The sequence below is a fragment of the Lytechinus pictus genome, chromosome 6 (assembly GCF_037042905.1).
Source record: "Lytechinus pictus isolate F3 Inbred chromosome 6, Lp3.0, whole genome shotgun sequence".
In the NCBI taxonomy this organism is placed as follows: domain Eukaryota; kingdom Metazoa; phylum Echinodermata; class Echinoidea; order Temnopleuroida; family Toxopneustidae; genus Lytechinus; species Lytechinus pictus.
In genome coordinates, this window is record NC_087250.1 from 12,752,501 (window position 1) to 12,776,396 (window position 23,896).

Genomic DNA, 23,896 nt, shown 5'->3' on the forward strand with positions numbered 1-23,896 from the left:
TAAGACGGGCCCAAGAAGTAACTATATAAACATTTGATGACTTGATGCATCTGTTTTTTTAATGCCAATTTGTTTCGAACTTTTGGAACGATTTGTGTACTTGGTTGACTTTAAAAAATATCCGTTCTTATAAGTTATCTAATTTAGAAATTTGGTTTGGAACATTGGAAAGAGAACATTTTTATTTGGTAAATACCATAATACTGTACAGCAAATATTTCATTTTTTTCATGCAAATATAGTAAAACGATTGCTCTTTTTCAATCGTTTCTATGTACTCTAACACAGTTAGAAAAAACAGAACGCTACATTTCTTTTAAACATAATCGTTCGGAGTTTCACAGAAAAAAGTGGAATATAATTACTATGTTAGAGTAAAGGGCATAGATCTATTTTTGTTGTTTTGAATTAGATCTGTTGTATATTACTTTAACCTAGCATGGTGTCTATCTATATGAATGTAAAAGAATCATGTATCTATTTCTGAGATATTATTGTTAAAATGTGAATTGCAAATAAAACTCATTAAAAAAAAAAAAAAAAACATTTGATGACAAGGAAAATAAATTCTAACAAGTGGAATGCCTCTGGCCGTCTCACCTGCATCACGCGATTCAATATAGCAGCAGTGCTGATTTTGAAAACTACTATAACTCGCACAAGATGTTCAGTGATACTTGGTTACTCTTATTTCCACGTTTTATGAACTAGACCAATACACTTATAGAGATATGATGGCAATTCAACAAATACCCCCAACGTGGCCAAAGTTCTTTGACCTTACATGACCTTTGACCTTGATCATGTGACCTGAAACTCGCACAGGATGTTCAGTGATACTTGATTACTATTATGTCCAAGTTTTATGAACTAGACCAACACACTTTCAAATTTATGGCTGTAATTCAACAAATACCCCAATTTGGCCAAAGTTCATTGACCCTAAATGACCTTTGACCTTGATCATGTGACCTGAAACTTGCACAGGATGTTCAGTAATACTTGATTACTATTATGTCCAAGTTTCATGAATCAGATCCATAACTTTCAAAGTTAAGATGGTAATTCAACAGATACCCCCAATTCGGCCAAAGTTCATTGACCCTAAATGACCTTTGACCTTGGTCATGTGACGTGAAACTCATGCAGGATGTTTAGTGATACTTGATTAACCTTATGTATAAGTTTCATGAGCTAGGTCCATATATTTTCTAAGTTATGATGACATTTCAAAAACTTAACCTTAGGTTAAGATTTTGATGTTGATTCCCCCAACATGGTCTAAGTTCATTGACCCTAAATGACCTTTGACCTTGGTCATGTGACATGAAACTCAGGCAGGATGTTCAGTAATACTTGATTAACCTAATGGCCAAGTTTCATGAACTAGGTCCATATACTTTCTAAGTTATGCTGTCATTTCAAAAACTTAACCTCAGGTTAAGATTTGGTGTTGACGCCGCCGCCGCCGTCGCCGTCGGAAAAGCGGCGCCTATAGTCTCACTCTGCTATGCAGGTGAGACAAAAATCATCAAAGGTAAAAATTAAAGGTATGTTAATGACCTTTCTGCAAGTACAATAAGATATAGATTCGCCCTAATTTAAGATCATGCGATAACATACACATCCTCCACTCCCTGGGGAATGTTCCTGTATTCACAAAGCATACATGTACCGGTTTCCTCCTCACAGACCACGCTCCGTGACTGGTATCCGATCCCTTCTCCGCAGCTCGCCGTTCCATTCATCAGACATCCTTCCTCTTCAGGACCTCCTTCTCCGCACGTGGCTGTTGCATTCAGTTGACATTCTCCCCATGCCGTGGCCTGCCAGGAGTAGGAATGACACGATACGTGGAGGTTGCATGGTTTGGTCTGGGTCAATTCGTCCTCCGGGAGGCAGGGGTTCAAATCTTTGTTGAATGGGTAGGCTGGTAGTAAAAGAGAGATCATGGAAATAGAAAATGAGTCACAGATATCAAGACATTCTTTTCTGACGCAATGTTAGCCTAGAGTTAGGTAGGTTGGAAGTCATTGGAGGTGTACATGTACTAGTATATCATTCAGACAGAGTCTAAAAGTGATATAGCGCCCTCTCATGGTAATACTGTATCCTGTCCCTCCAAACAGGTCTTATAATCACTTTTCAGATTTAGGGAATGAGCATTATTGCATGTACGACTCTCGCCTTTCAGTCAGAGGGACGTGGGTTCAAATCCCAGCCACGTCATGCTTTCCTTCAGCAAGAAATTTGGTACGCGGCAGGATTAATTCCTTGAATGCACTGAGCGCTGAAAGGCAGCTAGAGCAAATGCCGGGGTAATATGAATAATATTAATAATAACAATGCGCCTCAGAATAGATTATTTCTAGATAGATTGTCCTATATAAATGCCTATTATTATTATAATATTATCTTGGAATTTTCTCCTACTCAATGCTTAGAATTCTTGCCCTAAAAAGGACAAATTTATGTATTTAGTACTTTCAATAGGATTCCCAGTTGCAAATTAAATCTTACCTACGATTCTCCTAGTTCTTTTCCTTACACCTCCGTTAGGCCCGCAGGACACCGAACAATCCCCCCAATCAGACCACTCGTTAACTACACAGTCTTCGGCGCAAGGTACGCGACATGTTCCCTGTCTATCCGGCTTCGTCTTGCCAGCGCAGAACGACGCATCGACGCGTCTGTTGAGGGCGTTTATGCAGTATACCGCTCGGTGGCGGGTGCCAGGCCCGCAGTCGTCGTAGCCACGGTTCAGGAAGCACTTCGTCCATCGACCTGTGTAGTAAAGTCAAAAAGGATGCATGAGAAATTTTATGATTAGCAATTACAGAACTCTGAATCGGCACATTTTACTGTTGGTTGTAGCTTGATAATGATCCCATGATTTTATTAAAGGACAAGTCCACCCCAACAAAAAGTTGATTTGAATAAAAAGAGAAAAATCAAACAAACATAACACTGAAAATTTCATCAAAATCGGATGTAAAATAAGAAAGTTATGACATTTTGAAGTTTCGCTTAATTTCACAAAACAGTTATATGCACATCCTGGTCTGTATGCAAATGAGGAGACTGATGACATCATCCACTCACTATTTCTTTTGTATTTTATTATAGGAAATATGAAATATTCTAATTTTCTCCTCATTGTCAAGTGATACAGCGATTAATTCCTCCCTGAACATAAGGAATTAGCTTTGTTTAATACTATATGGTTCAGTCAAGTTGGTCCTTATTGTCAAATCTATAAAAAATGAAATATTGTATAATTCAAACAATAAAAAACAAAAGAAATAGTGAGTGATGGACATCATCGACTGACTCACCTATAGTTGTGCATATCACTGTTTTGTGAAAAATAAGCGAAACTTTAAAATGTCATAACTTTCTTATTTTACATCAAATTTTGAAGAAATTTTCAGTGTTATGCTTGTTTGATTTTTCTCTTTTTATTCAAATCAACTTTTTGTTGGGGTGGACTTGACCTTTAAAAGACATCTTCCAGATATTAGCAAAAAATAACCCTACAATATTGGTGAAAAGTTTAGGAGATATACAGTGGTGCTCAATAGTGAACCCCACCAGGAAATGATCATATTTAAAGTGTTCAAGTTCTGCCGTGTTTTAGATTTAATTGAAAGATTTTCTGAAAAAAGTAGAACACTGACTATACATGTACACCAAGTGAATATGATCCAAATCATTTGATTCCATTGGATTAAACATGTACATGTATAAAAGTGTCATCTTCTTCAAGGAAGGGAAATGAGGGGGAGGGGGGCATGCATGGGGGATTATTAGTGTCAGGATATACCAATGATGTAAGGGTGTAAAATAAAGCACTGAGTCACTGGGGAGTATGGGGAGTACAACATGAGGATATTGTCAAAAAACATCCTGCCATAATTGTTTCGCTCTTGGGATGATCGCCTGCGATAATGAACTTTTCTTGCAAATCCATGTCACGGCATCCTTGATGTGATAATTAGATCATGTAGGCATTCGGGAGGTCATTATTGTTGTAATGTGGAGGAAAGAATTGGGCACTGAAAAGGAGGATAGGGGTTTGGTTGGGGGTCAATTAGATAAGAGGGGGGGGGGGGATAAGCTATACAGACATGCACTACGTACAGGAGAAGCGGCTGCAAAAGCAGGTCTGAGCCCTCTTTTACAAAGAGCTATGATTTGATAATTTGACCGTTTGCTGTTGAAACTCAGGAACTTGAGTTGTAATATGAGGTAAAGAACAAGGTACTGGAGGGTACACTGACATAGCAACAGGCCTGGCTCATCACATAACCCATTGAAAAGGCTCTTTTTCTTCTATTGACCAACCCCCTACTCGCTCCTGCACCCCTTCTGGTTCCATGACATTTGCTCCGGCGACTCTGATGGAAATAAGAGTAAAGCATAAACCCCCCCCCCCCCAACTTCCAACTGCTCTGTCTTGTGGAAGAGCAGTGGTGTAGAGGTTCTGACTCTTGCCTTGTAAACAGAGGGTATTGTGTTCAAATCCCACCACGGTCTAGCGTCCTTTGGCAAGGCGTTAATCCACACTTTGCCACTCTCGACCCAGGTGCTAAATGGGTACCCGGTAGGATGCGAAAGTTACTCTGTTTGAATATGCCAGCGCCATTATCAGGCTGTGATGAATGCAAGGAATGCTCCCCAGGGAGTGGAAATTGTGCGGGATAAAAATGAATCCAATGACCAGGGTAATAATATGAGGTAGAGCACTCTTAGCTGTTATGGGAAAAGTGCTATATAAAAACTAGGTATTATCATTATTATTAATACTGTACAACAATAAATGAACAGCATGTATGTTTCCTAACTTACCGACATGCCACCATGCACACTCAATAGCTTCACACGCCCTCAGTTCAACAAGCGGTGGGCACTCCTGGCCGTCAAACAGCGTCTCCACCAGCACTTCTCGGTAGCGCATCTGAACGGCGCCCTCACCGCAGCTCTTGGTACAGGATGACCAGTGAGTCCAGTGGCCGACTTCACAGTCCACCGGGCAGTCCAGGTAGCAGGCCCGATTGGCGACAGGTTTGAATATGCTTGTGGAATCTGGAGCAGCAGAAGGGGATATAAGGTTGTAGGTTTTGTCTTTAAAGGTGAATACCAGTTGTGGTAAAGATCTCAAAATGAGTTCAAACATAATCCAATCAAATTACCAACAAAGTGTTTGTATACATGTATAAGTAAAAAATATGTGCGAAATGACACTGGTAGAAAATGCGTAATTGCAGAGAAATTAGCAAAATAAGCACAGAATTCCACTAAATGTCGGGTAGTTTTCCAAGGAATATTAAGCTCTCCCACATACATTGTATGCTTTTCTGTGCAAGTGGTCATCAGAATTATCGATTTTCAGCTAAGATTTCATGATCTTACAAAGATAAGTTTATATTAATGTACCAGATGTAGATCAATGATGATAATGTAACCATTAAACTTGATTTAAAAGACTTTGTCATTAAATAATTGCTTGCTGCAATTACTTTCTTTTACCTTTAACTACATGCAAAAAGGAAGAAAAAAAAAAAACATTTCATTGGAAGCTGTACAGAGATTAGTGATGATAGAGTGGGATCACTCTATGACAATTTGGTCTGATAAGGGTTCTAACTTTGTATGTCAACAAACAATCTTGATTGAAAAGAGTTTTTTTCGGATTTAAAGATTTCAGAAATGATAATTACAAGTCTTGTTTTCAGAACTTAGTCTGAATGCATATTGATTGAATTCGCTTTACTTTTGTCCTCTTGTGAGGAAAACTAATGAAATTCCTATCACTCCTCTTCTTGTCATCATCTTCTACTTTTTTCTTCTTTATTTTTCTTCCTCACCCTTCTCTCTTTTCCTCTTGTTCTTCTGATCTTTCTTCTTTTCTTGTTCCCTTCTTCTCCTCCTTCTTCTTCTTCTCCTTCTCCTTCTCATCTTCTTCCCCCTTTTTTTCCTTCTACTTCTTCCTCTTCTTCTCTTTCTCCCTTCTTTTTGATCTTCTTCAGCTCCATTATCTTCTTTGTCTTCTGCTTTTTTCTCTTCTTCTTCTTCTACTACTATTAAATTCTTCTTCTCCTACTATTAAATTCTTCTTCTCCTTCCTCTTCACTTTGGACTCTTCTACTTCATCTTCTTTTGACATTTTTTCTTTTTCCCTCATCTTCTCTCCCACTCCCCTTTGTATATACCAAGCAGTGGCAGAACGTGACCCGGAGGAGACAAATGATTGGAAGGGCTCTGTATATTTTTGTAAACAATGCTGTGCCCCTCCAATGCTTTGTCTCCTCCGGTCACGGTCCGCCACTGATATCAAGAGAAAACAAAGTTCATTGATTGTATACAATAATATTTTAAGGTGGAAGTGATGTCATATTGAAAATAAACCTTCTCCATTTCCTCTCTGAAAAACAATGGCCAGCATTCAGACTTTTATTAACCAAATAGCTTGTCATAGACCATTGTCTCATTCCATATAACATTTGCTATAATGTACAATTTCTATATCAAATTTACTATCAACCAATCAGATTGACGGATTTCAGTAGCTTAAAACTGTTATTTCAAATATGTTAATTATAACAAGTTTTATGAAATGGGCCCCAGGACCCGATACCCTTTCATTAAGCTTGCTGCCATGCCAGGAAATTTTGTGAGACATTGTGTAAATAAATACCCCCTCCCCTTTCGAGCACACAATGACATAAGTCATGTACATGCACAGTATCTTGACTGAGAACCAATATTGACAAAAAAAATTGCTTGTTCACTACCTAGCACTAAAATCAAGCCAACTTTGTATTGATAGGATGGGGGGGGGGGACTTTTATATTCAAGTATGTTTAGCTATCTTTGAAGGCTTGTTATTCAGAAAAAATACACTTTTGTGTTTTTGTTTGTTATCATTATTCTTTTAAGACATGGAGGTGCAAAGGGTAGGATAGAGCGTTTGTCTTGGGGCAAAAAAATATAAAATAAATAAATGAATCAAACGCAAATACACAGAATGGTGGACAGAAAGTTGTTTTAAATAAACGAAACATAGACGAACTTAAAGTATTTTTCCTGAATTCTAGCCTAAAAAAGACTGCCTACCAAATCCTTGATTGAATGCCTAAGTACTAATTAAAAATAAACAAAAGATAGACACTACTGAAGTGTATTTTTCCCGAAAACCATACAAGCCATAGTCCAGGAAATAGGCTATAACACCTACTATAACCTTATACTATTTCCTTTTGATAATGTGTTAGCATGGCAACTGGTAAACTTGGAGCCAACAATATTAATCCAATTGTTAGTGTGCTTGAAAAATCCCCCCCCCCCCCAAAAAAAAAAAATAAATAAAAAATAAAAAATAAATAAATAAATAAAAATAACAAATTGAAAAAATAAAATCAAAATAAATAAGTACATAAATAAATAAATAAAAAAAAAAAAAATAATAATAATACAAAGTAAACCAAGATTTTCAGTTATTTCTTCAGGATTAAAAATATCATTAAAATGTACATCATCACAAAGTTCAGGTTTGTTTTAAAACCTAATATGATATGAAAAGCTGTACAGATGAGAAAGAAGAGTGGAATTTCAGTGCAAAATTCTTGGTGCATAGAAAGATAAGTGAAGTTTGTTTAAGCTGCAACAAACTGAAAAGAAGAAGAAAAGAAATGAAAAAAAAAGAGATATCAAAATAGATGTATGTAAATGAGAAGAATGAACAAAAAATAAAGAAAAGATGAAGTAGAAGAAAAAGAAGAAATGGAAGATTACAAGGACTAGGTGGTTCATGAATTAATCTCACCTGATTTCGCGATCAACAAATTATGCAATATGAACTTCTGACCCCCGAGATGACCTTTGACCTTATTATCCTCATGAACACACTTGTGGTATCATTGAATGACTATTTATACCACGTAAAAATACCAAGTGTAAACACACTTGGTGCAGAAATAAAGAAATGAGAGCAAGAAAAAGTAAAATTTGACCTTCTGACCCCTAATGACCTTTGACACTATCATCCTCAACAACGCACACATTGTATTACCCTAGGATTGTATGTACCAAGTGTGGGCAAGAAGAAATACATGCAATACCAATAAATATCATAATAACAATAATAAATAATGATAATAAATAATAATAATGATAATACTAAAAATTATGTTTCTACAAATAATACTAATAAATCAATAGTAATAATAATTAATAATACCAAAACAACAATAACAATCCCCTCTTTATCCTTTCTAATGCAAACACAGTCTAATCACTCTAAAGATATTTAAGCCCTAAGGCAATTTGGGTGTCTAGATGGTCATAATAGTCTCATTACCGACACCTACTTTAAGATTATTTGATTAATAGGAGGATATCACAGATGAGTGCAGATAGAAGCAGTAGTACAAATTGATACATCCTCCTCATTTCCTGCACCCATTAAAGCCTGCCTTATCTCATTTAGACAAATTAGAGGTTTGACCAGCAGGGTGCGTTCACACTAGCTCAATATAGCGATTAGATTGCAAAAAAAATGGAAATGAACCATGCCTCATCTCATTTTGATAACTCACAGGTTTGACCAGCAAGGTGCGTTCACACTCATGCAAGTAGGCAATTTGATTGTATGGAGTGCGCATAGGATAACCTATGTCCATTGTTGGTTACCTCCAGTAAATCAAGAAACTCGGAAGATCTTTTTTATAGTCCAATATAAAGGATTCTAGTCAGTTTTTTTTTTAATATCATTTTGGGCACTTTCAGGTGTAGGTGGAATAGATTAAACACAAGCAAGGCTAATGTTTAAGCAACAATTTTCCCATATTTTACTCAATTAAAGCAGAGATGTTTTCATACTCAATTGGGAATGAAGAATTATCAGCAATATTTCAAAAATTCAAGGAAGGAATATTTGATATTTCAAAAAGCACAACTTATGACAGGTATGATGTAGAAGTCACACAACGACTGCATTTAACGCAATCTTATTTTAACGTGAATTTGACACTTGGTAATTCGGTGAGACGACATTTGCTCCTGCGACAATTGCTCCGGGCTTTATTTCATCTAAGATAGGGTTTGGGTTATAGGATTACAAAGAGTTTATGTAAGGTTTAAGGTAGGGTATAGTGTTACATGGAGGCGTTATGGTCTAGTGGTTGCGACTCTCGTATTTCAATCAGAGGGACGTGGGTTCAAATCCCAGCCATGGCGTGTTTTCCTTCAGCAAGAAATTAACCCACACTGTGCTGCACTCGACCCAGGTGAGGTGAATGGGTACCCGGTAGGATTTATTCCTTGAATGCTTTAGCGCTTATACAGCGGCTCATCTACAGCCGGGGTAATAATATGATACTAAGTATCAAGCGCAGTAGAGTATGCAATTTAGATGCACGATGCAAATGGAACATATTATTATTATTACATCCAGGGTTGAAGTTGGTCATCTCATTAGTGTGTGGAAGTTACAGGGGAACAATACTCGCCAGAGAAATAGTCGTCAAAGCAAATGTCTAGGAACCAGTAATCAGAGCCCCGTCTTACAAAGAGTTGCAATTGATCCAATCAATCACAACTATGGAAAGCTAGCAAAGTCAACATCTAAAATGCATGTTTGTTCAAAATATTTTCCAGCTACAGATGATGTATATTCATGCATTCATTGTTTTCTTAAAAATTCACTGTGCTTCTCTTTGTTTACAAAGGACATTTTGCAAGTTTTCTGTAGAAAAAATTATGACACTGATGGATTTCCATAGAGTTAGTGATTGATTGGATCAAATGCAACTCTTTGTAAGACGGAGCCCAGGTCTGTTCATTCTACCTCAATATACCGATTTGATTGAGAAAAATTGTGAATGGAGAAATAGGGGAAATTGTATGGAGGGATATCTAATTATAGGTAGACAGAACTGAATTTGATTTGTTCAAACTTCCAGTCTGACAACTTTGTCTGTGAAGTGGAAATAAATGAACATTAATACACCTCATTAGCAGTATTCATTACAGTTCTTGCATAATCAATCACAACACGTACCATTCTGATTCAATATGACAGCATTAGTGCTATTAATAACCAACGGTAATGTTAGAGAAGGCGGTATTAGAGCAGGAGCAAATGATGGTTTACCCATTTCTGACAAGCGGGAGGGGGTAGAATACAGATTACAGATTTAGGACAAAGAAAGGATACATGTAGATCACCCCCCCCCCCCCCAAAAAAAAAAAAAAAAAAAAAACTGCTAGTGTCTATGAGATTTACTCTGAAATCTATGTAATGTTACCCATTCCAAATTTCCCATTAAAGGGGAAGTTCACCCTGACAAAAAGTTTATTGTAAAAATAGCAGAAAAAATTATAAAAAATATTGCCGAAGGTTTGAGAAAAATTCATCAAATAATTAAAAAGTTATTAGAATTTCAATTATTTGATTTGTGACGTCATGTGCGAGCAGCATTCCTACATAGCGAATGGTAAAAAATCAATGAAATTTCATTTTCTCAGAAAATTGAAAATGGTTTTCACTGTACCTTTTGTATATAAATAGACAAATCATTTCACACCCGATCATGAATAGGAAACAAAATTAAGTCATCAGGAACCATAAAAAATATGAAATTCATGCATTTTATATTACATAACACATGGGGCAGCTGCTCGTTTATGACGTCACAAATCCAAAACTTTGAACTCTAATAACTTTCTTACTCTTTAACGGATTTTCATCAAACCTTCACCAATATTTTTAACTATTTTTTCTGCTATTTTTACAATAAAGTTTTCCTCAGGGTGAACTTCCCCTTTAAAGGGATGAGAAATTATCTTACACGTTGTGGGTATGTCATGGTGTGGTGGTTCAGACTCTCCCCTTATGGTTGTGGGTTCAAATCTTACTCCAGTGAGAAATTTATATGCTGTCCAACACTCTACCCAGGTGAGGTGAATGGGTAACCAATAGAATTTATTTCTTGAATGCTTTTAATAGTGCCTTTGTAGTGTAACTGGAGGCTGCGCTATATAAATGGGTCTATCATTTACATTCTGACGGTTATACGTTTACGCTCCTTACCAGAATTAAAGCAGAATTCATCAGCTACTGGTGACAGTACGTCGCTCCTGCTATCAATGCAGAAGACTTGCCTAGTCTCAATACCAGCCCCACATGGGGCACTCGAATTCTGGGTTACTCTGCACTGCTGCCAGTCCTGATATAGAATAGAATCAAATAAAGTTTAGAATCAAGACTACCAACTGATATCTGACTATCAATGGTAAATTGCCAATTCTTCCACTGCCAACTCGTCCACTCACCACCTGGTCCACCTTCATTTAGTAGTCTAATGCCATTCTGTCCATCAACATTTTGTCTAATGACCATGTGGTCTAATAACCATTTGGTCCATGCGATCATCACTCCTCATCATCATCACTATCATTCATCACCACAATAATCGTCTTCATCCTCATCGCGATCAACCCCACCACCACTACTATCCCCCTCCTTCTCCTCCCCACCCCCTCCCACCTCCTCTTCCTCCTGCTTATCATCAACATCATCATTGTCCTCATTTGTCAATACCACCACTATCACCCTCCTCCTTCTCATCATCACCATAGCGACCATTGGTACCAATGTTATGACCTACCTGGAGATATACCATTCGTACTGGGGACATGCTGTCATGTTTTGAATCAAGCAAGGCTAATGATCCGTCAGAGGGGGGCATGGGAGCCCCCCATCATCATCACCACCATCACCATCATCATCACCATCATCACCATCATCATCACCACCATCACCATCATCATCACCATCATCATCACCATCATCATCATCAATTATCATTATCATCATCATTATCATCACCATCATCTTCACCATCACCATCATCACCATCACCATCATCACCATCATCATAATCATTTATCATCATTGTCATCATCATCATCATCATCATCATCATCATCAATTATCATTATCATCATCATCACCATCATCATCATCATCATCATCACCATCATCATCATCACCACCACCACCACTGTCACCATCATCATCACCACAGCGACCCTTCATACCAACGTTATGACCTACCTGGAGATACCATTCGTACTGGGGACACGCTGTCATGTTTTGAATCAAGCAAGGCTGATGATCCGTCAGAGGGGGGCATGGGAGCCCCCCATTTGAAGCTGCCCTCAGAACCCTTCGCGTCCTCATCCTAGTGGGGGGAGGGATAAAAACTTATATTTGTGACCTTCCACCTCAAAATCAATTTCAAATTTTCACAGAGTGAGGAAGAAGAATTATTATTTCAGATCAGCTAATATTGGAGGCACGATAGCTCAGTCGGTAGAGCAAGGGTTTCGGATTCTGGTGATCTGGGTTGAATTCCCACTTGGTGCGCTCGAGTCCTTTGGTAAGGCATTAATCCTCATAACCAGGTCCATCGGAGAGGACCTCAAGCCGTCGGTTCTCTGGTTACTTGCTTACAAGCATTCATGCTTCCGTACCAATCAGGTAAAAAATCACCACCACCATAATTTCCTATTTTTATTTATTTATTTCTGATATTTTGACAGGGTGGCCCATTCACCAATAAGTAGTGGTCTTCCATGGGGCCCTGAATAACAATAAACATATTTACAAAATGCATAACGTATGTACAGAATGTTACGTCGGCATTAAGATTCACATTAGGATTTGAATGTAAAACGAAACATTAACAAACTTAGCAGCAAACAAAACGCAGACGGACACTCGTTTGACGTATAATCAAATATCAATTTATCAAATTAACTAAGAAAATACTGATAATATCCATCAAATCATCAAGGTCATGCTAACACAAAATAAGCACAACAGTGGATGTTCCGCAAGTTATTTATAAATTACAAGTTCTTCTAAACATTCTCTTAAATGAAATGACAGAAGGAGCTGTTCTAATTGAATTATCAAGCTTATTCCATTCAAATATTGAAGATACAATTGGACTACACTTGGAAGACCAAATCGATATTTTGTCTATTTACAGAGAACCTTCCCTGGTGACTTAATGTTGGTTTGGGGGTGGCAGGTCACACATGAGGATGGAATGCTTGAAAACATAAAAAGAATGCAATCACCATAATGAAATCAGTATCTGTTCAAATATCAAATGATATAATATGGACATAAAGTGAAAATAATACCAATAGGGAAAGATTTATCACAAATGGACAGTACGTATTGTCAGCAACAACTGCTATTTTTTCACAAATTAGCTTCTACAAGTCATGAAAAAAACAAGGTGTACATGTATGCACTTCATTGGGAATAGCTATCCTGTTGCATAAACTATATTGGAAGTCAAGATTTAGCTCTAAATATTTCATTTTGTTGAGCAACAGGTATTGTAACCTGGAGAGCGTTTCATGAAAGGACTTGTCAGACGTTTTATCTGACAAGTATTGTTTTATCCGACAGTTACTATGGTAACAGTACCTCTCAGCCCATCATAATCAAGGAAAGTTGTCAGATCTGACAACTTGTCGGATGAAAATGTTGATGAAACACTCCCCAGAGCTAACTACTTCAGAGACCTACAATTCACAGCATGTATCTACTAGTAATAGGATGCATGTCATATAGGCCTTGGATCGTAAATCTTACCTGTGACCTCCGACCTCTTGAGAGATGGGGTCATGACAGGTCACAGAGCATTCACCCCATGCTGACCACAGGGAGACGAGGCAATCGCAGGGGACCGTGCAGATCTCCTGCCTGGGTGGCTCGAAGTTTACAGTTTGGAGACTGTTTTCAACTCCTGAAATACAGTAAGAAAACAAAATTAATAGATAATGGTAGTGTAATATCAGAGTCAATGAAATGTCATCTCTAAAAATAGAAAATATGTTCAGGAGCCTGTTGCAGAAAGAGTTGCAATCAATCGCAACTCTAAAAATCAAGTGTAACTTGATTTTCAACCAATCAACAGCGCGCATTTGGGACTTGCGATTGATTTTTTGACTTGCATTTAAACGCAACTCATTCTGCAACGGACCCCTGTTATTGTACCTTCAGTTCATCAACAGACTACCGGTAATCATTTCACACCAGCTCCTTGACAAGAAAAAAATGTTAGTATTCAACTCTTCATGAACCATTAAAAAATTGAAATACATGCATTTTATATATCATAACATATGGGACAACTGCTTGTATATGACATCACAATCAAAAACTTTAAATTCTAATGACTTCCTACATGCATATCTTCGATGGATTTTCCTCAAACCTTCACCAATATTTGTTCTGATATTTAAAACAAAACTTTTTGTCAACATGAACTTCCCCTTTATTCAATAACTGAGTGAATCCTTTATGCAAATGAATTTGAAAGGGGAAATAAAGGAAAATGGTTTTAGAGATGGAGCACTCACCCGATTCACCATTCTGTAAGCATCTTTCGCCTTCTACGGTCTCTCCGATGTCATCCACGCAATCGACCTGTCTGTATCTCTGTCCAACTGCACAGGAACTTGGACCAGCGCTCGAAGGCTGGAATTTAAACAAAAAAAGTTATCAATTGGTTTGAAATCAGATCAAACATTAGAGCTTTGACCTTTGCCTTTTACACTACACACTCAGGTTAATTACTAACAGATAGTGCAATGTGACTTATATGCCTATACATGTACATGTATATGCGCCGGTATATGCGTATAAGGACCAAGTTTGAAGTTGATCCACGACCCCAAAGCATTATACATGAAATGCTTCCGTCAAAGATCTATGGCGTGCAGAAGCATAAAAATCTAAACATAAAACAGGTATGCAAATTATGCAATGTGATCAAATTAGTTTTTGTAATTAAGACAAAGATTTACTTTCAAAAGAGTCGCCAGTTTTCACTGATATGGACTGTTTATGCCCATCGAACCTGCTCACGGGTTAGTATTACTACATAGCATACTGTGTTTGCCAAGTTTTGGATGTGCATGGATACAGAAAGCTTCCATCAAATACTTCTAAATCTAGAAGAAGTAGATTGGATTGGTCCTCGATCGCAATCTATTTCAATCTAAGAAATTTAGAGAGTGCGTTTTTTCTAAGATTCGCTGTATTTACATTTGCTTTATCATATATGATTTGTATCAAAGAAGAAAGTCACAAAGAATGTGATGTTTTTAACACTGAAGAACAGTGCATCAATTGGGTCTCTTGTTTACTATGAACTTGCTCTGGGTTTTCTTCCATTTCATGATCGAACTATTTAGTGACAGTGAGGAGAAATCGCTCGTTCACTAGCATTCGCAATAGGTTTTGCACGTAAGTGGAGCTTGATGTGGGAGAGCCAATCACGTCTCTGGTACTCTCATACACGTCATCGAATTTGAGTCAATTCAGAGGCCGATGCGAGGCATATTTCGGAGAGGCATTTTAGCGCTTTTTAATTGGCGATTTCCATCTTGTGTATTATTTTCGTTATTTTCAAATGGCCTAATGATAATCCCCAAATCATTACCTTTCCATTGAAATATAATAAGGCCATATGTTCAAAATCAATATATTTCTCCTTTAAAATGAAATAAACATTTTCTCTATAGATATAGTAATGTTCATGTTCTTCTCCGCTGGACCTTGCTTTCTTCCTCTTGTTATTGTGCAATAACCTTTTGAAATACTATGATCTTAGAGCATTTTCCATTTTAACTGGTTCATTTCTAATGCACAAATGCATTAGTAATGTATACTTGGATCACAAATTTTCTTTTCCTTGGATTTCTTTCAAACAGTGCAATACATATTCATTGGAATTTTCATTTTTGTCCCAGTTCAATAACTTGATTCCATATACATGTAATACTAAATAATTTTAATTACACTACTCAAAAAAATCAATTGATTAATTGCCATTTTTTAACATCATTTTGTCATTTCTCTAGAGCAGTGGCCTTCAAAGTGTAATTTCACATTTTGAATGATATAATAGTATATAGACCAAGACATATTTCCACGTGCTACAAGGAAAACAAATATTAAAATAATAATAATAATAATAATAGTCAGTTTGTTTTGTGACAACTGTGCAAAGGTGATACTGCATCCTGATAATTTATATTTTTTAAACTGTCTGTTGACCTTTCTAGCCAAATCATTAATTTTTATAGGGTACTCAAAGAGACAAATAGCTAGTACATGGGAAAGGATGTTCCTAAATCAAACTGTGTCATGTCCATTAATCAGACCAAACCTCCTTCAAAAATAAATGTAGTTCACCACACCAAAGGTCATTTCAGACTGTGTTGGTTTAAACCACATTATAGATCACCATCACATCGCTGGTCTGTGTAATGAGTTATATGAGGTATTACAGGACATTGATACTCTCTAATTGGAGAAAGACGAGGATGATAACCCCCCCCCCCCCCCCGAAAAATAGAATGGAAGGAAAGATAGAAGACAGTGGATTGAAAAAAAGAATGGATGGATGGATAGATGGATGGATGGATGAATGAATGAATAAATAAATCAATCAATCAATCAATAAATGAATAAATAAATAAACAAATAAATGAATAAATAGATAAATAAATAAATAATCATTAATTAATTATTTACAATCAATGAATCAATGAAATCAATAAATAATGAATTAATGAATTACTAGTAAAATTTTACTAAATTAATCAATATACATAAAAAAATATTCAACAATAAAAGAGTAGTCCTACATACATACGTGTACACAAGAGAGGCAAAACAATTAACTTTCATCAGTGCCGGAAGAAAAAATAATGGAATTTTCAAGTTAAAATTGAATCATTTGGAGGAAAGTGGTCAACTATGCACCTACATGTAATCCTAACTTTGGGGTAATTTTCAAACACTTTAAAAATACAGTATCGTTATTTTATCACTGAAAGTGAGGTGTTTTCATTTATACAGTCGGCAACTACAACCACATTTTTTTCAGAGTAGATTTCTAATTTTCTACATTATCATGTGCATTTCGCGTTCTACTGTACATGCCTTAATAAGGAGCAATGTGCAGGGAACAATTATGCTTCTCAAATTTCAAAGCTGTTACACGGAAATTGATTACAACAAAATTCTGTTTCATGCTACATGTACAAAAAAAAGATATTTTTCTTTTTTATCACTCTATATCTTACACCTTTTGTAAATTTTGAGCCAGGTGTTAAGATCTCATATAACAAATCACTGATCAAAAGTGCATGATGATATTTATTTTGGTACATGAGTAATTAAAACATTTCCTCAGGCGATCATCCGCAGGCAACATAACAGCTACCACCTGGAGAAAGAAGTTTGCCAGCTATCCTCAGATGATTTTACTCTTTGACTCATTATGAAATAATGTGTTTGTACATAATGCAACTTAGCTGATTAACTCTTAACATGCCATGAACACATATCTGTGCATCCACTGGACTGCCACGAAAACTATTTTGTGCAATGGTCATACAGCTATTGTTATGCCTATTGCATTTTGAGGAGTGCATTGCATGCATGGGTGATTCCATTATTCAATTCAGCTTAATATGGTCAAGAGGTTTAACATTATTGTCTCAAGAGTGATTCCCTGTTTATTATAAATAAAACAATGAAATATAGACTCTTTGAAAAAAAATGGCACTCGCTGATTACAGTGAATATGGCACATTAAGAGTGAAATGTTTGGGATGAGAGACTTTTCAAAATTACTTTTGAATATTAAAATAATACTTTAATTTGTTGTTCATTCGATTTTTACAATTTCATGATTTCAATCCTTCAATTAATTGCAATCTTTGAAACTTGCCGGAATAATGATTTGCATAGTATGGCTCAAGTGATAATGTATCAAGATAAATATAGTCTAGCAAGTGCTGTCATTTTTATACATGTACATTATATTGTTTTTATACAAAACCTAGGTCATAATCATGTATTGTATATATGTTTTTACTTTGTAAATATGATAATATGAGTCTTCTGAATTATGTCATGTAATCATTTCTCACAATAAAAACAAAACTGTATAGAATTGAATTGAATATCCTTAGCACACTCACGGTCAGTATTACAAACTGTGCCCAGAAAGAGAGAGAGAGAGGGAGAGAGGGGGGGGGGGCACTTACATGTACTTCCAAAATCACTTGTTCTCATTATTGGTACACCTCTTACCAGTCACAAAAGAAGTTTCCTCCTAAGAAGATTTTGACAAGGAGACTTGACAACCTTTTCTAAATTATAGGTACCAAACACATAACTGAAAATATGCTTTTTAATCTTTATACATGTTACGTGCTGTTTGAAGGCAGCCACTCAAGTTGTTTTAAAAAATGAAACAAATGTTTAAAGTTTTAAACAACTTTTTGTTTAAAATAACAGCTTTAAACATTGTGCTTAAAATGTAAACAGCATTTTCATGCTAAACACTGTACACTCATTGTAGGCAGTATGGAAATTGATTTTTAAACAGGTCTACATGTCTACCAACTCTGAAAGGTGACTGACAGCCAAGACAGAGGAACAAACTACTTATAAATTTTCCAGAAATAGGAAGGAGCATTTTTAAATTTTATACACATATTAAACTGGGCCTCTTTCCCCCTAAAATATGAATATTTCCTAATAGAAACACTCATTTGAAAAGAGTGATATCAGATACTTATCAGTGTCTTCCAAGAGGAAAGCGATGCATAGCTTGCTTGCTGGTTCACCCAGCATGAAATGACCAATCTACACAAACATTTCCATTTTGCCCCCCAAAATAGCATGATATTTTTATCAGTTTTCACTTTTTTACACAATTTTGGTGAGGATATCTATAGCTTGGAACCATGGAGAATAGTATTGAAGAAGTATGAAAAATAATTGTACAATCTCCCTATCGCTTTTTTTTGGGTGACCCCACCCTCTTAGCCCGTGATAAGAATGACATTTATTTCTTAATTTTTTATATACATGTATATTTTTAAATATTTTTTTAAACTTTCCAACAAATGACAGCGTCTCTAAAAAACAGCAAGGCCAGAGGTTGTTACAGATTGATACAGATTGGCTCTGAATTGTGCCAGCCAAACATTTGGAGTTATATTTTATAAACTTAAGGATTAACTATTAAGTAAAACACAAATTCAAAACTTCCAAGCTACATACAAATTGAAAAAAAAATCTAAGGTTAGAAATCCTGTGTTTGACAGGTAACTTAAAACTGAAGCTGTCCTGAATTAAAAGACATTGTTCAAAATCAAATAAAAACAAACATTTCAAAGTTGACGATGAATAAGAATAATTTATCACCATGAATTTTGTCATTCTCTGTAACAGTGTTGTAAATCATAACAGTCTATAACCAATGCATAATGATAAATAGACTTTAGCTCTGTCAAACAGCAACGTTTCTTCATTAAATCTTGCTTTTCTTAATTGGATTTTGGGCTAATTATTGCCACCCTCCTTTCCGTTCCATCCTCTTTTTAGACACTTGGTCAATTAAGTCATCAAGAGAGATGTTTTAATGTGTCAAACACTGTCTGTATCTTTAGGCTACCAGACAACACATCAAGATAACGCTGTATACTCATCCCCATTCACACAACAAATAAAAGCGTGTGTATTTGAATTTTGTCAGACGTGTATCAATCAGATATGATTATTTACGTCTGGGACCGACCTTTAACGTCACCATCCGAAAGACGTGACCAGGGCTCGAACCTCGAACCTCTGCATCAATTTGTAACTTCCCCACATAGCTTGGATTACAGGCGCACGCCACAACGCCCAGTTGTACAGGTGCATACATGTACATACATGTATACAACATTGCACTAGTTAACGTTTACCAACCACTACATAAAATCCCTAAATTGCATATTGTTATCATTTCAACTAGCACTTATGTCTCGGTGTGTGACCCTACACAGTAAAAAAAAACACATTTCTTAAAAGCCTACACAAGTTGTTTAAACTTTTTTTTATAATTGTTTAAACTTAAAACAACTTGTTGTTAAAATGACAGGCTTAGAAAATGTGCTATTTTTTGTTTAATGAAACAAACATCAATTTTAAACAACTTGTTAAAAAAGGAGCCTCAGAAAATACTCATTCAGTGCAATATTAAAGCTTATAGGTAGCAGATTTTGGGAGTAGATGGTAAAAAAAAGTAGCCCCCAAATTTATATTTAAAAAAAAATCTTTGCCTGGAGCAGTAACTGCAGTTTAATAAATTTCTTTGAGTGTGAAATGGCCCGGAGTGCACCTAATAAAGCGAGGTGAGAAACTACAAGTAGGTCATAATAAAAGTTTAACAAGGAAATGAGTCATTCACACACTAGAGGGTATCATTCATTAGCACTGATTACATTTCATAATTGGGACCACCTTCCCCAAGACAAGTAGCTCTCCCCCCCCCCCCCCCCCCCCTCATCCAATTAAACGATCAATGGGATTAGATGGAGGATCAGAAGGATCATTAATGATCCTGGAATTGGATTGGGCTCTCACCTTGAATTATTACACCTGGGCCCATTGCATAAAACATTTTTGGTAACTACCATGGCAACTGCTCAGCAGCCAATCAGAATCGAGGATTCCATTAAAGATGCCATTGGATGGCAAAGTTACCATAATATTAAAGGAGAATGAAACTCTTGGAGCAAGTTAGCTTTTGTGAAAGCAGAAAAGTAAAAGAGTAAGATCAACAAAAGTTTGAGTAAAATAGGACTAGCAATAGAAGAGTAATGAGTATTTGAATGTCGAGATCACTAATGCTATGGAGATCCTCCCATTGGCAATGCGACCAAGATCTATGATGTCACAGATGAACAACTCTCCCCTTTTAGACACTGAAAATATATCCCAAAACATCTCTTTTTGCTCATTCTAATCATATGACAAACGATTCATCATTGATATAATGTTGTGAAACCTCTGTACTTGTCCTCTCGTAAAGAGAACACCTCACCTTGTGATAGACTCTATAAAAGTGAGAATATAAGTGAAATAAGTACTAAAGTAATGAGGGAGTTGTACGTGTGTGACATCACAGATCTTGGTTGCATTGCCAATGGGAGGATCTACATGGCATTAGTGATCTCAATATTCAAATGCTCATAACTTTCTTATTATTCATTCAATCTGCCTCAAACTTTCAACAATATGTTTCTTTGATTTTTCTCTTTGATATGGATTCAGCTGGTTTCAAGGGTTTCATTCTCCTTTAACTTTCATGCAATGGGGCCCTGGGAGGGTAGCAAAACAAGATTAATTTTACAATTGATATGTGATCTCTTTGTCCTAGGATTGTCATACATGTTCACTATGGTAAATATAGTAACAAGTAATTTTACAATTGGTTGTCTATGTTTTATGAAGGGGCATTACATGTAGGGCCTGAGGATAATACAAATAGGCAAAATATTTATTTACATAACAGCTCTATCTTTTGTAGCTCTACAGAAAGAACGGGAGAGAAAGGGAGAGCGAACAGGAAAGGGGAGCAAAGGGGGAGGGGTAGGGGAAGTACATGTACATGAATGGAGAAAGATATTGAGCATGGAGAGATAGGCGAGAGACAAGTACATGTAGGGCTTCATTACTCGTAGGGGCAACAATGGAAGATGGGGGAGGGGAGATAGAGGGGTGGGGAGAGGAGGGGGAAGAGAGAGAGAAAGGGAGAGAGGGGAGAGGATCAGGAAGGGGGTAAGGGAATTATGGAGAACAATATGGAGGGAGAGATAGGCGAGGGACAAGTAAGGCTACATACATGTAGGCCTTGTAGGGGAATGGAAGATGAGGAAATGGTGATGGAGGGGTGGGGAGAGGAGGGGAAGGAGAGAGAAAGGGAGAGAGGGAATCATGGAGAACAATATATAGGGAGGGAGATGTAAGTGTGAGTGAGGGAAGAGGAGGGAGGGAAGCTGAGGGTGGGAGGTGGGGAGGGGAAGGGGTAGAGGTGGGGGAAGGGGTAGAGAGAGAAATTCAGTAATATGGTACAGACCATGCCTGGGAGGGAAGAGGACAAGTAAGGCTACATACATGTAGGGGAATGGAAGATGAGGGAGGGGAGATGGAGGGGTGGGGAGAGGAGGAGGAGGAGAGAAAGTGAGAGAAGGGAGCAGATCAGGAAGGGGGGTAAGGGAATTATGGAGAACGATATGGAGAGGGAGATAGGGAGGGAGATGTAAGTGCGAGTGAGGGAAGAGGAGGGAGGGAAGCTGAGGGGGGAGGTGGGGAGGGGAAGGGGTAGAGAGAGAAATTCAGTAGTATGGTACAGACTATGCCTGGGAGGGAAGAGGAGAGAAGAGGACGAGATGGGATATGGAGGGAGAGATAAGTAGGTGAGGGAGATGAAGGGAGAGGAAGGGGGAAGTGGAGATGGAGGGGGGGGGGCAGGATGGGGAAGAGATATAGTTGGTAGACTAAATAAGATAATGTTATCCCCAGGCTTTATCTGACTGGAATGCAGATGGATCAATTGAGAGAGACTGAGACAGCTTGTCCACCCATGGATGCATCATGTACACTCATGAACTAAATACTCTTCCATTTATAATACTGGGCCACATTATCTTACAGCTACATACATGTACACTATATTCCAAACTATTTGTTGCTGATCTGTCAAAATGATAGCAATCACTTTTCCCCACAACAGATTTAGAAATGATCCTGTCTTTGTGTCTTTGCTAAACTGTCATTTGTATCATAAAAAGAAATCTTTGAATTAAAAAAAAATCCCAGACTTTATGGCAAATATGTACTTGCAATTGTAAAGTTTCTATCTACAATACATGTATGTTGATAACAAAAGGGTTTTTACATGCATCGGATTTGGGATTTGATGAACAACTGATTTATATTTAAATGAAAAGGGACATTGCCATCCCATTAATAAATCATAAAAATATACCTTACAATTCAGTAGAAGTTGAATTAAGGCTATAATTAAGGTCCTAAAATTGAAGTTGCTATTTCCATTTTGCTTTTTTTTGTCATGTAATAGCAGAAGAATAATCTTGATAAATAGTTTTATCCTGTTTTGGATTCTTTAAAAGGCATGTGATGAATGACATCCAAGGGATAGTCATTTCTTCACAAGTCAGATAACTTCCTCTTTGTACTATAAAATTATTTCAGTTGATATCATGACCTTGACGAAAGGTGAATAGCCACCAAGGGTGGGTGGGGGGAGGGGCACTTCAATTGACTTTCTTAGCGAAATAGAATAGATACCCTTTCTTCATTATTTTAGTGTTTTTGACACCCTTATTAGTTATTACGTTCCGTACATAACATGCCCTATCTTGAAAAAGACATCCTTTTTACATGTTTTTTTTTTGGTCGCGCATAGTATCCACTCGTCAATGAAAGTGCTCCCCCCCCCCCCCCCCCACCCGGGATAGCCACCAAACATCACTACTTTTTGGATAATAGCAAATTCTTAGGTCTGAAATTAGACTACTGGTTGGTTTAAGACGAATCACATCATTCTAAGCAAGAGAAAAAAGAATTCAAAATACTGCACATTCGATCAAAGTAAACTTTTCTTTTCTCCCAATCAACATGAATTATATTTTAAAAAAGAAAAATTGATCAGAACACTGTATACTGTCATGGACCCAATTAATGTATCTGAATCTTGTATTGAGTTATTGACTAATAAAGTACAAAATAAGCCAAGAAGATGGTGATATAATATTATAGGGCTAATAATCAAATGAGTAATCTACACAATCTCTAACTGTTGATAGCAATTAGACTTTGCTCTAATGGCAATAGATTATAAATGAAGATGTGAGGATGATGATGATGGTGGTGGTGGTGATGATGACTGGATGATAGTGGTGATGATGATGATGGTGATGATGATATTGTGAA

At 36.8% G+C, this 23,896-nt stretch overlaps 1 protein-coding gene across 1 annotated transcript in view; it reads right to left on the reverse strand.

Moving 5' to 3' along the window:
• Positions 1–23,896, reverse strand: part of LOC129263340 (thrombospondin type-1 domain-containing protein 7A-like) — a 46,814-nt gene that overhangs the window by 21,855 nt on the left and 1,063 nt on the right. Inside the window, exons 2-8 of the mRNA XM_064100935.1 lie at positions 14,446–14,563; positions 13,676–13,829; positions 12,119–12,245; positions 11,093–11,228; positions 4,849–5,085; positions 2,521–2,784; positions 1,676–1,930 (exon numbers count right to left, since the gene is read on the reverse strand). Of these exons, the coding sequence (XP_063957005.1) occupies positions 1,676–1,930; positions 2,521–2,784; positions 4,849–5,085; positions 11,093–11,228; positions 12,119–12,245; positions 13,676–13,829; positions 14,446–14,563 (1,291 nt within the window). The remainder of the gene's footprint in view (positions 1–1,675; positions 1,931–2,520; positions 2,785–4,848; positions 5,086–11,092; positions 11,229–12,118; positions 12,246–13,675; positions 13,830–14,445; positions 14,564–23,896) is intronic.